The sequence below is a fragment of the Cydia fagiglandana genome, chromosome 14 (assembly GCF_963556715.1).
Source record: "Cydia fagiglandana chromosome 14, ilCydFagi1.1, whole genome shotgun sequence".
NCBI classification, from domain to species: domain Eukaryota; kingdom Metazoa; phylum Arthropoda; class Insecta; order Lepidoptera; family Tortricidae; genus Cydia; species Cydia fagiglandana.
The window spans coordinates 18,997,652-19,012,862 of NC_085945.1; the positions used below are offsets into that span (position 1 = coordinate 18,997,652).

The 15,211-nt window shown below is 35.6% G+C and overlaps 1 protein-coding gene across 1 annotated transcript in view; it reads right to left on the bottom strand.

Moving 5' to 3' along the window:
- LOC134670926 (uncharacterized) overlaps positions 1-15,211 on the bottom strand; it is a 42,011-nt gene that overhangs the window by 21,010 nt on the left and 5,790 nt on the right. The window contains exon 2 of the mRNA XM_063528759.1: positions 10,653-10,721. Within this exon, the coding sequence (XP_063384829.1) occupies positions 10,653-10,712 (60 nt within the window). The 5' untranslated portion in view covers positions 10,713-10,721. The remainder of the gene's footprint in view (positions 1-10,652; positions 10,722-15,211) is intronic.

Consider the following 15,211-nt stretch of genomic DNA (forward strand, 5'->3'; position numbering starts at 1 on the left):
GAAATTTAATTTTGAATTATTCACCCTTCAAGAAATTATAAAGTCTATTAAAGAAATTAATACAAATACAAATACAAATACAAAATCGTTTATTTGTCCAACATAGGTATGAATAGTACATAAGTACAGATCTTATAGTATTACTGTTGTATCACTATGTTGTGCCATAAGGCGTACAATTATTTGTCATTAATGGACTGTGACTACATGCTGTGCACAGTTACCATTAATTATAGTCTAACAAAAATTCGCTTACACTATAATATGTTTTGTCAACTAAATATTTAAAAACTTTACTTTTAAAACTTGTCATATCCTCTAAATTTCTTAATTCATTCGGTATTTTATTAAAAATTTGTGGGGCCATTCCAAATATACTTTTCCTATATAATGCTGTTTTGGAAGGCATTGAATTTATTTTGTTTCTAAGACGTATACTCTTAAACTGTTGAAATAAGTGGGGATTACTTTTAACAAAAATTACAATTTCGAAAATATACAAACAAGGTAGAGTTAATAGTCCTAATTTTTTAAAATATGGTTTACATGAACCCAGTTGCTGAATTCCACACAATGATCTAATGCATCTTTTTTGCGCTTTAAACGCTACTTCTCTGTCAACTGAGTTGGCCCAAAATATAATGCCATACCTTAGTGTTGATGTTACATAGGCTTGATATGCCGTCAAAACAACTGGTTCACTAACAATCTTTCTTAAATTATATAAAACATATGAAAATTGATGCAGTTTCTTACATATAATGTCTATTTGATTTCTCCATGTCAATTTATGATCTAAGCTTATTCCTAAAAATTTTGTCACATCCGTTTTCTCAATTTGTTGCCCCTTATATGAAATATTTAAACTACATTTATCATTTCGCCTTTGTTTAAATGTCATTATTTTAGTTTTTTCTAAATTGATTTTTAAATTATTGCTAGTTAACCAGTTTATTACTGATTCTAATGTCTTGGATATTTCAGTTTCATATGTTTCTGGATCTTTACAAGTGAACATTATGGTGCTGTCATCAGCAAAGAGTACCATTGGATACTCGATGGCTTTTGGCAAATCATTTATATAAATAATAAACAATAAAGGGCCTAAAACGCTTCCCTGAGGTACGCCATAATGAATTTGTCTAACTTCCGATGAATAAGTGACCTCTGTTTTCGTTTCAACGCATAGTCTATTTATTTGAGTTAACTGCTTTCGATTAACCAAGTAAGACTTAATCAAATTATGCACATTACCTCTAACTCCATATTTATATAATTTATCTAGCAATATTCTATGATCTACAAAATCGAAAGCTTTCGACATATCCATGTAAAGTGCTGATACCGGAACTCTCTTGTCAACATTTGTTACTATTACTCGCATAAGGTCAAAAATAGCCATATTAATAGACTTACCTTTACGAAATCCCATTTGTTCTTGCGTGAATAAGTTATTCTTTTCAAAATATCCGTAAATGGAGTTATGAATTACTTTTTCTATAATTTTTGAAAAAATGGAAAGCAGTGCAACTGGTCTATAGCTGGCTAAATCTTCCTTATCGCCTTTTTTAAAAAGCGGTTTAACAATACCTATTTTTAATCTTTCCGGGAATTCTCCCTTTTCTATACATAAATTAGTAATATGACTGATCAAAGGTGAAATTATACAGGATACTGCCTTTACTACTTTTGTACTAATTCCGTCGTAGCCCGTACTGTTACTGTTTTTTAAAGAATTAATTATCATTTTAATGTCATGGGAATTAGAAGGCTTCATAAATATAGAATTAGGTAAATTGCATGTCATCGTATTCATATAATTATAGTTATCATTTTTAGCACTCGCAATATTATTTTTTTGCGTTGATTGTATGTGATTCTGCTGTTTTGACTTACTAAGAGTTTGGTCAATAAAGTACTGATTAAACGCTTGCGCAATTTTTTCCGGTGATCTTATAGTTTTGTCATTAAATATTACCTGTTGAATATTTTCCATCGGTTGTTTAGATTTGTGTTTATTTATAACGTTCCATGATGCCTTTGTTTTATTATTCGATTGTGTAATAAAGTAGTTATTTTGTGCTTTCTGGGTAAGTTTAATAATTTTTTTCAGGCGCTTTGAGTAATTTTGAAAAATTATTTTATCGTGTAGTTTATCTTTCGATAATCTATATTTCCAAAGTAATTGGCGTTTACGCTTACAACAACTCTTTATTCCTTTGGTAATCCATTTAGGTTTTGACGTTGAAGTAACTTTAACTTTTTTAATAGGAAAGCACAAATTGTAAAGTAATTTGAATTGATCTTCAAAACAGTTGTATGCTTCATTTGGATTAGTAGCCAAATAAACATCATTAAATTTTAACTCTAATAGACGATTTCTAAACTTATTAATGTTTTCCTGACTTAAATCACGCTGCTTCTTAAACCAATAAGCAAGAATACATGTTTTTTTAACCGGGCATTTCAACAGTTGAGCTGTATGGTCCGAGAGGGCAAAGTCAATCACCTCACCTGCACTTCCTCGCACATTGTGTATAATATTATCAATACAAGTATTGCTGGATAATCTAGTAGGCACAGATATTTCTAATCTTAAATTATAGGATGACAACAAGTTTTTAAATTTTATGGATTGCGGTGTTCTTTTGAGGACATCAATATTAAAATCACCACATAGTACGATTTTCTTTCCTGTAAAGCACATTTTATTCAATATCATGTCCAATTTATTAAAAAATATGTCGAAAGTGTGACTATTGATTCTTGGAACCCTATATATACTAATGATAATTAATTTGTGGTCAATTAATTCTACTCCCGCGCACTCCATTACGTTTGGTATTGAAATATTATTCAATTCATTTAACATTTGGTATTTATGAATATTTCTAACTAGAATGCAGGATCCACCGTTTCTATTATTTCTCGAGTAAAACGCTGCAAGCTTAAAATTAGGAATAGCCAAATGAGTTTCATCACCTTGTTGCATGTTGTGTTCCGTGACACATATAACATCAACCTGAGTGTCCTTATCCTTTAGCTCTTCTATGTGCACACTTAACAGATAAGACTTATTTAAAATACCATTGATGTTTTGGTGCAATACATTAATATGGTTGTATACAATAAGATCATTTTTTAAAATGTGTGCTGGTCTATTAACTGATAGTTGGGAGGATGGTCTGCTGCACATAAAAAATTTAACTGATTATAGAATGTTTTGTTAACACTAATAAGAACATTATTTATATTTTGAGCTAATTTATATTTCCCTCTATAATTTAGTTTATATCCTTTTGCATCATAGTCCCTTGCCCCAAAATATACACTATTAGGAGTTTCGAGCCATACATGGGTGAATTTCGCTAATTGTTTATGTAACATAACATTGAACCTAGTAACAAAATTATTATAGTCCTCGGCATAATTATTTAAACTATGTACTATATCACAGACAACAATATTTGTATGAGAACACTTTTTTATAGTAGTCTCTAATGTATCTATAATTCTATTTAACGGAGTGATGTTATAATCGCTCCCTCCACACATAATTACCAAACAATCGCTTTTCTTAAAGTCCTTAATTTTCTCTTCTATGTTTAGTAGTACGCGCTTAGTAGTCCCGTATTGAATGATGTCAGCCGTGAAGTCATAATCGTTCTTACGAATTTTCGACAAAGGTAGTAGAAGATCAGCTCCATGAAAGTCCGATAAAAGCAATAATCTTGGTTTACTTGGATTTTTTGCATTGTTAATTTTGTAGTTCATCGTTGTCTTTTCTGGTATCGCTTGTGTTGAATGAGTTTCTCTGGGTAAGGCAGGCTTTCCTGATAAGTCTAAACTACTTTTTTCTGCTACAGTATTATTTACATGCCGCTCTAATTGACTTAAAGTTTTTTGCAATGCCTTAGTAGAGTGTTGGATACGAGAAAGAGTCACTTCTCGGTTTGCCAATGCGTCTGATTTCCGTTTATAAACAGTATTTGATGTAAGAGCCTTGCTGAGTTTAATTTGGAGCGTTTTTATTTTGTTATTTAATGTTTCTATTTCACTCTCTAGATTTTTGATTTTTAATTCATAAATTTGCATGTTATCCTCGGTGTGTACATTTTGTATTATTGGACTGTGACTAGTATTTTTTGTCGGTGTGGTATTCCTTACAGGGTCTTTGTTTAGCAGCATTAATACACTAATTCTCTTATTAAGCTTATCAATTTGTTGTTGTTGTTCACTATTCTCTATGTTTAACCTGGCAACTTCCTCATGAGCACACGATAACTCAGTGCTCAATTCTTCTACTTGTACTTTCAATGCTACAATTCGAGAATTGTCCAAAGTAGACATATTTGGAAGGCTACTAGGACTATGAAACGTACTATCTTTCAAAGTAGAGTTTATCTTATCTTCGCTGTCGTTTGAAATTATTGACAAATTTTCACAGGAAGGAGATCTAAGAGGCATTTTGCACATTTGTTGGGATACTTCATCTTGTGGTGTAGTGGTATTGTCAGTACATGCGGCTCGTTTCCTATGCGTAACGTTTCTTTCTGGCGTAGTGTTGTTTTGCTCTGCCATTGCTGATGAGGTGCCAGATTCCGCTAATATTTTTGGCGTGCTGGTTAATTTAGATGGCTGCGGGACGCTGGAAGCACTTTTTGGTCGTACACAAGATGAGCATTTCCAATTATTTTTATTATCATTTGTCATCAAGTTAAAACGAGCTTTTGTCACGTTTGTACACGTCAGGTCAAAGTAATTTTTACAATTTTTGCAGTTGAAGAAACAGTCCTTAGGTTTTATTGTTTTCTTGCATTTAAAACATTCCATCTTATTAAATAGTCTTTTAAAATATCACTAAATTAATAATATTATAAAACAAAAAAAAAATGTAGAAATAAAAAAATACAAAAAGTCAACAGTCAGGCTGGGCTCGAACCTGGTTTCGCCGCTTAACAGACATAACACATTTCACACCACTAAGGCGACTTGAACGAAGTAGGCGAAATTCGGATTGCTAATCAGCCGACAGTATTGTGCTTTCGTGGTAGATCGGCAATGGTCGGTAGGAATAGGAATGATACGGTGGCGTACTCGTTCTGACGGAGTTAACCGAGGGTTCAAAGTTCATGTCATTTTAAATATTGAAACGGTCACTTTATTATAGTTTTTACGTATTATTTGTCACTTGTATGTTTTGATTTTTCTTAAGTTCGGTTTATAATCACATTTAAATACGTACAGATCCTCGTCCATTGAGCACTTATTGGTTAAATAACATGTAATCAATCTAACCGCTCCTAAGGATTGTTGTAGTAATTTTTCACCACTTAATAGTTATACTGCACTGAGATAATAATTCCATAGTCGCCACTTATTGTTTGTCACACGTCAAGTCTAGTTTTTATCGTTTTTGTTCATATAAACTATTTTTATCACATATAAAACACGGAGCTTATTGTTTACGTGACGCGAGCGCCATCTATCCTCCTAAACTTAAACAATCAAAGGATGTGAATGATATGTCAACCCACATTCCCACATACTAGGATACCTACCTCCAAATTTAGTGTCCCTACTACTAAAGTTATTTAATGATTGCGTTCTGACGGGAAATTTTCCAAATGCACTTAAAATTATAAAAGTGCAACCGGTATATAAAGGAAAAGGTGAAATGCATCTTCCAAAATCTTATCGTCCAATATCATTGATTCCTATAGTTTCAAAAATATTTGAGCGCCTCCTTAGTGCCAGAATTCTAAAACATCTAGTCTCCAATAATGTTCTGAATGAGCATCAATATGCATATCGAGCGGGCCGCTCGACTGTGAGTGCGGCGCGCGACGTCGTGGCGCGCGTGCTAGCGCACCTGGAGGGCGGGCGACAGGTCGCGGCGATATTCTGCGACCTCTCGCGCGCCTTCGAAATGGTCGACCACGCGCTGCTTTTGGCAAAGATGTCTCGATACGGTATTGAAGGTGAATTTCACAAATTAATAGAATCATTTTTAAGCAATCGTAAGCAGTGTACCTACGTCTTAAATGCAAAGTCTAACCTGGAAACCATGGCTGATGCGGCGGTTCCCCAAGGCTCGACGATGGGAAATTACCTGTTTCTTTTGCTTGTCAATGATATCACATCAGCATGTATCGGCCCAGAATATGTTATGTTCGCGGACGATACATGCATCATAGTGAATGCAGATAATTTATTAGACTTAAAATCCAAACTGAGAGAAGTTATGAAACTAATATCTCGATGGTTCACAGTCAATGGTATGTGTCTAAACGTAGACAAAACCAATATAATTCATTTTCAGCTGCGCAAAACTAACAACAGTATGCTCGATATAAGTTTGAACGATGTACTTGTGCCGCAAGTTGATAGCGTAAAATACCTAGGATTTGTAATTGACGAGGGGCTGTCGTGGGCACCACACATAGATGAAACTTGTAATAAGCTGTCTTCAGCGTCCTATGCATTATCTAGGTTGGCTCCCAGTCTGTCTATAGATAATTTAAAAAAAGCATACTATGGATACTTTAATTCCATTCTAACCTACGGAATTGATTTGTGGTGTACCGCAGCCGAACGTGACAGGATATTCAAAATCCAAAAACGTGCCATCCGGGTTATTGCTAAAAAACCTGTTGAATACCCGGCACAAGAACTATTTAAAAAACACAAAATCTTAACTTTGCATAGCATTTACATCCTTGAGGCTTGCAAATACGTCAGACTGAATCTAAGCTCATACATGACCACCGCGCAGCGTCTCGGCTGCGACGCGCGCCGCCGCCCGCACCTGCTGCTCGTGCCGCGCGCCCGCCTAGCCAAAACTCGCAAGTCGCTCGCTGTGTTTGGCGTTAAAATCTATAATGCTCTTCCAGCAGATATTAAAAATTCACCAACCGATGCAATCTTTCTTAAAAAATTAAAAGAATATCTTCTAGGCATGGCCTTTTATAGCATTGATGATTTTTTCGAATCATAGAATATCATCACTAATCCAAAAATATATAGGTAAAAATTGTCAGTAAATAAGAACAAAAAAACTATACTCATCCTTTTCTTTTGGGTGCTAGTACTAGTGTAAGACAAAGATAATATGATTCTCTCTGTCAATGTTTGAAATGAGACAATTAAATGCAAAAAATTATGTAAATATATAATATTAATATCAATATGTAATAATAATTAATCAGTAAATACCTGAAATGTAAATAACAGTTAGATATTGTACATTTATATTTATTGACTTGTAAAATGATTGCCTTTTACCAATAAAACATCTGAATCTGAATCTGTTCTTTAATATACCTACTACTAATAACTCTGCAAAGAGTATATCGGCAAAAAGAAAATATTAGTGCTTCGTATCTAATAGGAACCATGCGAAAGTCGAAAAACATACATGCATTTTTTTCCTCTAAATCCTTAAGCTTCAAGCCTCTGAAGTTACAGGCGTCAATAGGCTACGGTAACTGTAACCACCATGCGAGCTGCAGTCTTATTTGCCATTGAAGTTGTATAAAAAAATCAATCTAAATCGGTTATGACTCTTGAGAATTATGATCAATCAAAGATACTTTCGGAAAGTTTTATTTATAGAACAGCGGCCTTAGGTAAAGTAAACGTTAATCTTCTAGTACAGTCATTATATCCAAAAAACCGACCCTACCCGTGAATAATTAGTTCTTGGATTTTTTTTTCGTAGGTCCCTCGGGGGGGTCACTGGGAGTGTAAATTCAAAAAGTAGGCTTAATCAGGCTCCTGCGTATATTCGAAAAATGGTTTTTTTCCAAAGAAACGGTTTTTCTTCAATAACTCGGCCATTTTTGATTTTACAGTAAAACCGTAAGGACAAAAACTGTAGGAAATTTGATTCTCTACAAGTTAGTCCAGTCATTATATCCAAAAAACCGACCTTTCCCATGAATAATCAGTTCTTGGATTTTTTTTTCGTACGTCCCTCGGGGGAATCACTGGGAGTGTAAATTCAAAAAGTAGACTGAATCAGGGTCCTGTGTATATTCGAAAAACGGTTTTTCTTGAATAACTCGGTCATTTTTGATTTCACAGTAAAACCGTGAGGACAAAAATTGTTCAGAATTATTAATTCAGAGCAATTATTGCTCGCATCAGTATTAACCGGTTATTAGTGTTATTACGCTACGTCTTACGTAGGCGAACAACGCGCGAACGCGGCGCGGCGCGGCGCGGCGAAAGCGGCCGCCGCCGCGCCGCGCCGCGCCGCGCCGCCTGACATTCGCGTGCAAATCGCGCCGCACCGCGTTCGCAACGAGATCGCTTACGTAGGACACTTCTATGGGCATCAAAGGATTGATTTCGCCGCGCCGCGCCGCGCCGCGTTCGCGCGTTGTTCGCCTACGTAAGACGTAGCGTTAATATATAAAGCAATTAGCGGGGCTTTGAAACATACCTATTCCTGACAGCAACTACTCGTTACTTAAACTTAAAAGGTGGGTGGACCTTATTTCTTTGCAATAAAGTTTCGAATTGTCAGTTAACAGAGTGAACGATGACACATTGGCAAGTTTAGTACATCAGAGGGCCTATCGCGAAAACGAAAATCTAAATTTCGTTATCTGCCTTTCGATCGCTCTTGCATATATATTCCAGCGCTAGTGACAGATAAATACTAGTGATGTACCGACTATTGATTTGGCCGACTAGCCGACTAATCGGCACTCCAATGGCCGATTAGTCGGCCGACTAGTCGGCCAGATCATTAGTTTCGTATAATTTCAGGTTAAAAACAATACTTTTGCTCGTTTGGTTGCGCTATTCATCACATTAGCTTGGCTAAAAGGTGTTCTCTACAGGTTCATAGAACTATCACAAGACTGAGCAGACCGTCAGTACAACTTGTAGGAGGTATTTCCAAGGCTCTATTTCCCGTACGTAGTCGCCAGTTAAGAACCTATCCCCCGTGGTCAGCGTCTTTACGAGCAACGTGCCCTGTTTATAAGTCTCTAAATTTTGCAATAACATTAACATTTACCTATGGCACCACCATTAAAAAAAAAAAAAAACTGAATAATAATAAAATCATTTAACTATAGAACTTGGCCATGAAATTACACGCGAATCAGTTAAGATCGACCTGTAGAGGAAAGCACCAGCCCAGCCCACTATCATACGATATCGATCAAACGGTCAATTATATGAACAAAAGTTTTCGTCTGCACCCTGAATAGGTATTTTGGTAAAATAGACATAAAACATATGGCAAATATTGACTGTTGATTTCTTTTATTTCTATTTTCTTTCACTAATAAAGTGCCGACTAATCGGCCATTTTTGCCGACTAGTCGCCGACTACAAATGTGGCCGGATAGTCGGCTTTCCCGACTAGTCGCGACTAGTCGGTACATCCCTAATAAATACATTTCGATTTTCGTTTTTCACGGTATTAGGATTAGGGCCTCTGATATCAGATTAAGAATATCGGTACTACCTGGTATTTAGGTTATAGGTCTTCGCTTCCAAATGGCCGAAGTCTTTCTTGACGACCACTGGAGAGTCGAAGTGCAAAAAGACCTTAGCGGAAACGATTTTGGACAGAGAAGAATGGCGGGTATTTGGTGTCGGTGTCGGAGGCCTACATATACCTACTTCTGGTTGTCGCGCCACAGCAATAAGTAAGGTTTTCACTTAGTTTTAAGGATTGACTGTTTAACCGCAAGGTTAGCATGAATATTGGAATAGGACGGACACGCAATAGTTACGGAAATCGTTTTAGTGTTTATGTTCACACCGCACGAAATGCCTAAATATACGCAATAGGCATCTATGCGTTTGTAAATTGCTTAGGGCAGTCAGTACCTGTGTGTATGAAAATATCTTGGAGTAACTATGGACAGTATGGACGCGACACAGTTGAATTGTAAATACTTTTTTTTTTTGGACATTTCTTTGTAGTTTTACATTTATGTAAAATGTATAATTATTGGTGCAATAAAGAATATTTACTTAAGTACTTTTGCGTATAACCGTGACATGGTAATTACTGAAATTTATAAGCACCCATATAGGTACTGGAATTTTGGACGATTTGTCATCGGCTCATCGCGTTGCTTAATATCTAACTGATATCCGTATAGATATGTAAACATATCTTTGACGTCGACTGCACTATGTTAACGAATGTTTGCAAATAGCGAATAACGGCGGAGCGGCGCGGCGTCCGCTCACGTGCGAAATTAATAATACACCGGTCTGCACACGCGGCGGTCGGCTGATCGGCTGAGACTCGGGTGAACACCCGTCCAAAACTATGCTATTATGTCACATGAATATTCACGTATGATCATTTGGAAGTCACGTGATGGAAGTGCATTCTTATTGGGTCAGACACATTTCAGAAAAAGGTATCTTCTGTGGACAAAACAACAAAAGTTGACGACCCGCGTACAATGTATATCAAATTTTTATTCGAATCTCAAATAATGAAAAAAATTATCCCGCCTGTAAGTGTGAGGCTTTAGATTCTCCTAACTTTATGGAAAGATGTGAACGAGTTAACCATATCATAAAATGTGTATGTATATACGACCCTTTTGCCTATTAGAGGGATGCACATCGAAAGCTGAAATTTCGTTATTTGCCACCCGGCATATACTTACATTTCCTTTGCTCCGCAGTCCATTGTTCGCCAGCGGCACAAGTTTCCTCAGCACAACCATCTTTGCGTTCTGCAACAAATAATATATTTATAATAAAATTGATTGACGTACAGTGAGCCACAGAAGTAGCTATACGAAGCCTAAGGCTGCATGCGTTTCTACTGAGGCGGAGACTAGTGGAGACGAGGAACAACCAATAGCATTGGTTGTATTGTAATCTACATCTCTCCTCCGCTCCGCTGGATTCAGCGGATTACGCTATTTTTTTTTTGAGGGTGGCTCATTTTCACTAATCTAGCTACTTTCAACCAATTTATTCCTATGCCAGTATACACAACCTTGTCGCTTTAACATCTAGATACATGACATTCATCACTCTACAAGCGTTGTAGTAGAAGAATCAAATTGAATAATTGCGACATGGTTCTATAGTGACCTAGGAATCAAATTGGTAGTCTAGTTCAATTATAACTACACCTAATTAAGTAATTATATGAGTAATTACACAAACTAATTAATATTCTTTGAGTTAGAAAAGGGCACTCACACAATGAGGGTTACGATTGCTTGCATATAAATTGAGCAAATGGTTACATGAGTTCGTTGACCTTTCGGGTAGTCTACACTTCTACAGAAACGTAATTTATGAAGATTAATATCATATATCAACTTTCGTTCAATAGATGGCGATAGAAACGAGTAAGATACACAGACAGCAAAAATGTTTGTTTAATTTCTGCGGACAAACAGGCAGACAGACAGACACACGCTACAAGGCTCCGTTTATTTTCCTTTCGAGGTACGGAATGCAAAAAATACAATTTGGAAGCCGCTCTTTTATAGACCTCCTTACAAATATCCCGGATTTTGTTAAACAAAAGTTCATTTTCTTTCTGAAAGTGACTTTGATCTGCGTATATCTTTGCCTTGGACTTTGACCGACTAATGAATGGAGCATATCAACGGAATACCTACATACCCAAGTATTATACAGCAGTTAGCACTCTCAACTGAGTATCGGTGAACCTTACGTGTTTGTAATAAGGTATATAATAAGTCAGTTAACGTTGGTACTTATATGACACTGAAAGATGCAACTCTGTTGCATGCTGATTAAATAGGCTTTAGTTGTAGTTGAGATAGTAGGAAAATGTGCATGTGATATTTATCTAATTTATATAGAGATTCTAATATATTTATATAGAGCAGGGTGGGATGGAAGCGATTGGTGACAGAGGTCATCGCAAAACTTCAAGACGGACACGACCTTTAGCAATGAAGAAAACGACTATATATATATATATATACCTATATACAGATAGTTAGATAATAGATCGCGACTTTCAGAAGAAAGTGTAACATTTACTTTTTATTTCGGAAAATTATCAACTTTTTATTTCATCTCCGCATTACGAGGACCATTGATTCAAAATAAGTGTTGCCAGTTTTCATATAAATTTTTCAACACATTTGCTCGTAAAGAGGAACTTATTGAATCGCTTTTAGGCTCATAATCCGAAATGTTAGACTCGCATGCTTTTTCATTATATTATGTATAGCTTGCACTTGCGGCTTATGGCAAACCCCAAAATTGGGGCCGAACGGATGGACTTTTAGCTACCTGTAGCAAAGCGATGAAATCGCGGAGTGAACCACGCCTGGTTATATCTAAAGACGACTGTATTTGTACGCGGGGAAAATTTTGCGATCGAAAATATCCTCCCCCCAAGAGGATGTCTATTGCTTCATGAATTTTCTATTATCAATAATATCCTTCCTACGAGAGGATATGAAAGCTAAAAGTGCAATGTGCATGATGAAATATTCAACATACCGCAATCATCCAACCAGTTTAATTTAGGTAAATCACTTGAATGATTAAATGATATAAGGCATTACAGCTAAGGGCTTTAAGGGGGAGGGGCGGATCACGAAAAAATCACGATAGATCACGTTGGGGGAGGGGGCTATAAAGGAAACCTCACGTGTATTTTTCTACAGTGAACGAAACTAAGAAAATAGATACCTTTTCTCAGTTTCTTTAAACATAGATCTTCACTCTGCTCTTCAAAATAGCGAGTCTATTTAACGAAAATATAAAAATAATCACGATTTTCTATATACAAGACTATTTATCTTAAAATTAGGTCGAATGAATAAATTTCAAAAAAATACACGTTGTGTGGGCGGAGGGGGGGTAGCCAAAAACCTCACCAAATGTCAAAAACCGGGCAAGTGCGAGTCGGACTCGCGCACAAAGGGTTCCGTATAATGCAATAAAAAAAAAGCAAAAAAAAACGGTCACCCATCCAAGTACAGTCAGCAGCAGATATACCTGAGCGGGCAAGGTGTCCAAGAAAACATATACACTTCAATCGTCACAAAAATAAGGACATCTAAGTTGTCATTTTAGCGTAGGCTTTCAGTTCGTCACATATATCTTAACTTCTGAGTTTTTCTTTAACACATACACCCTTATTTAATCACAATGACAATAACGGTTAGAATGTCAGTGGTAACTAAGCACTCAAATTCAAGCTGCTGTCATTAATACCTACACGCACTGCCAATCACGTACGTCAGCAGCTAGGGTGCCACCAGTTGCTAAGCAGTTGTTATTTCAATGGTAACTAAGCATCAACATTTTATCTGTTTAACTTTTTGTCTGTTTAAATAAATACTGTAGCAGCTACGAATTGACACCTCCTTTCTTAAAGAAGTATTTTATCGTCAAGTGTCAAACTTAGACAATAAATAAGTAGGTCCTACGGGAATGATCGGTTTTTTATTTTAACTGTCATAGGCGGCCGTTTCTTCCAAATCGTAGAGCATATTATATGTTAATATATTTATTTAGCCCGCTTATTGTACTAAAATATACTATACAGGGTGTCCCACGGCGATGCCACATCAGAGTTGGGCAAAATGTAATCGACTGACGATTAACGATTAAAATTAACCGACTTAATCGCGAGCAACGATTAAAAGTGACGATTAATTAATTTTAGTCGAAAAGCTCCGACTAATATTGTCACGATTAAATTAATCGTCGACTAATTACCGGCGATTAATTTTTTTAATCGATTAATTAGTTCGATTAATTTTCTCTCGATTAATTTTAGCAATACATATGGTCTTTTTAACCGACTTAAAAAAAAAGGACGAGGTGCCTAATTCGTCTGAAACATTTATAAATAATATAAGTAACAGACGAATTTTTATGTATGTTCACTTGGAGACTATTAATTTCGACCGTCTTCGATAGGATAGTATCCGTTATTACTGCATTGACAAGTTGAAACCTTATAGAAAACAACTGATAAGAGGTAAGTAATGTGTTTGCTCTTTCATACACATACGTCGTTCTCTTTCTAATTTTTATACCTGCGCTACAAGCCCTAAACCCTTACCTAGAGATGCCGCGCTAAGTTATCCGCATTATTATAGTAACCAATGTAACCATCCTATACTATTGAAGCACATTTATAACACTGGAATGGTTTTTAATGTGTACGCAAGAAGTTTTGATTTTTAGTTACGTATGTAACTAAAAATCAAACACACTCACACTGACTGATTTTTGTATAAAAATGACCACCAGTGTCCTGTCTACTTTCAATCGAGAGTTAATCGAGAAATTTAATCGATTAATATTAAGATTAATTCAATTTCAATCGTATGTTAGGTCGACTAAATTAATCGCGATTAAATTAATCGCCGATTAATTTTGACGATTAACTTTTTTAATCGATTGATTAGTCGATTAAAAAGTTAATCGATTAATGCCCATCTCTGTGCCACATGGAGGGAAAGTACCTTAAATATCATAGATAGCATATTTTGCTGAAAGAAGACTTCATTTTATTTTTAAAACTTAGTTAAATTGCATTCATACTTTTTTAATTTTTTTTGAAAAAAAATGTATGGATAAAAATGATCGCGTCATTGGAGGAAACGTACCTTAATTATTGTAAATGAACATCTGACTGAAAGAAGACATTATTTCGATTTAAAAAAACAAGTTGAATTGCATTTTAAATAATTTCATGGTTAAACCGGGAATCGAACCCGCTACACGAGAAAAAAAAATACCTTGTAGCTTTGTCATACCGATCGAAAGGCTTCAATGTTAGAATTATTTTTTTGCTACAAGGTATTTTTTTTTCTCGTGTAGCGGGTTCGATTCCCGGTTTAACCATGAAATTATTTAAAATGCAATTCAACTTGTTTTTTTAAATCGAAATAATGTCTTCTTTCAGTAAGATGTTCATTTACAATAATTAACGTACTTTTCCTCCAATGACGCAATAATTTTTTTCCATACATTAAAAAAAAAAAATTAAAAAAGTATGAATGCAATTTAACTAAGTTTTAAAAATAAAATGAAGTCTTCTTTCAGCAAAATATGCTATCTATGATATTTAAGGTACTTTCCCTCCATGTGGCATCGCCGTGGGACGCCCTGTATAGTACTAAAATACGATGCTCCGCATCGATCAAAGAACGAAGGAGAAAATAATAGAATTGAAACTTAAACGTTCACTGTCCCAATCTGACAT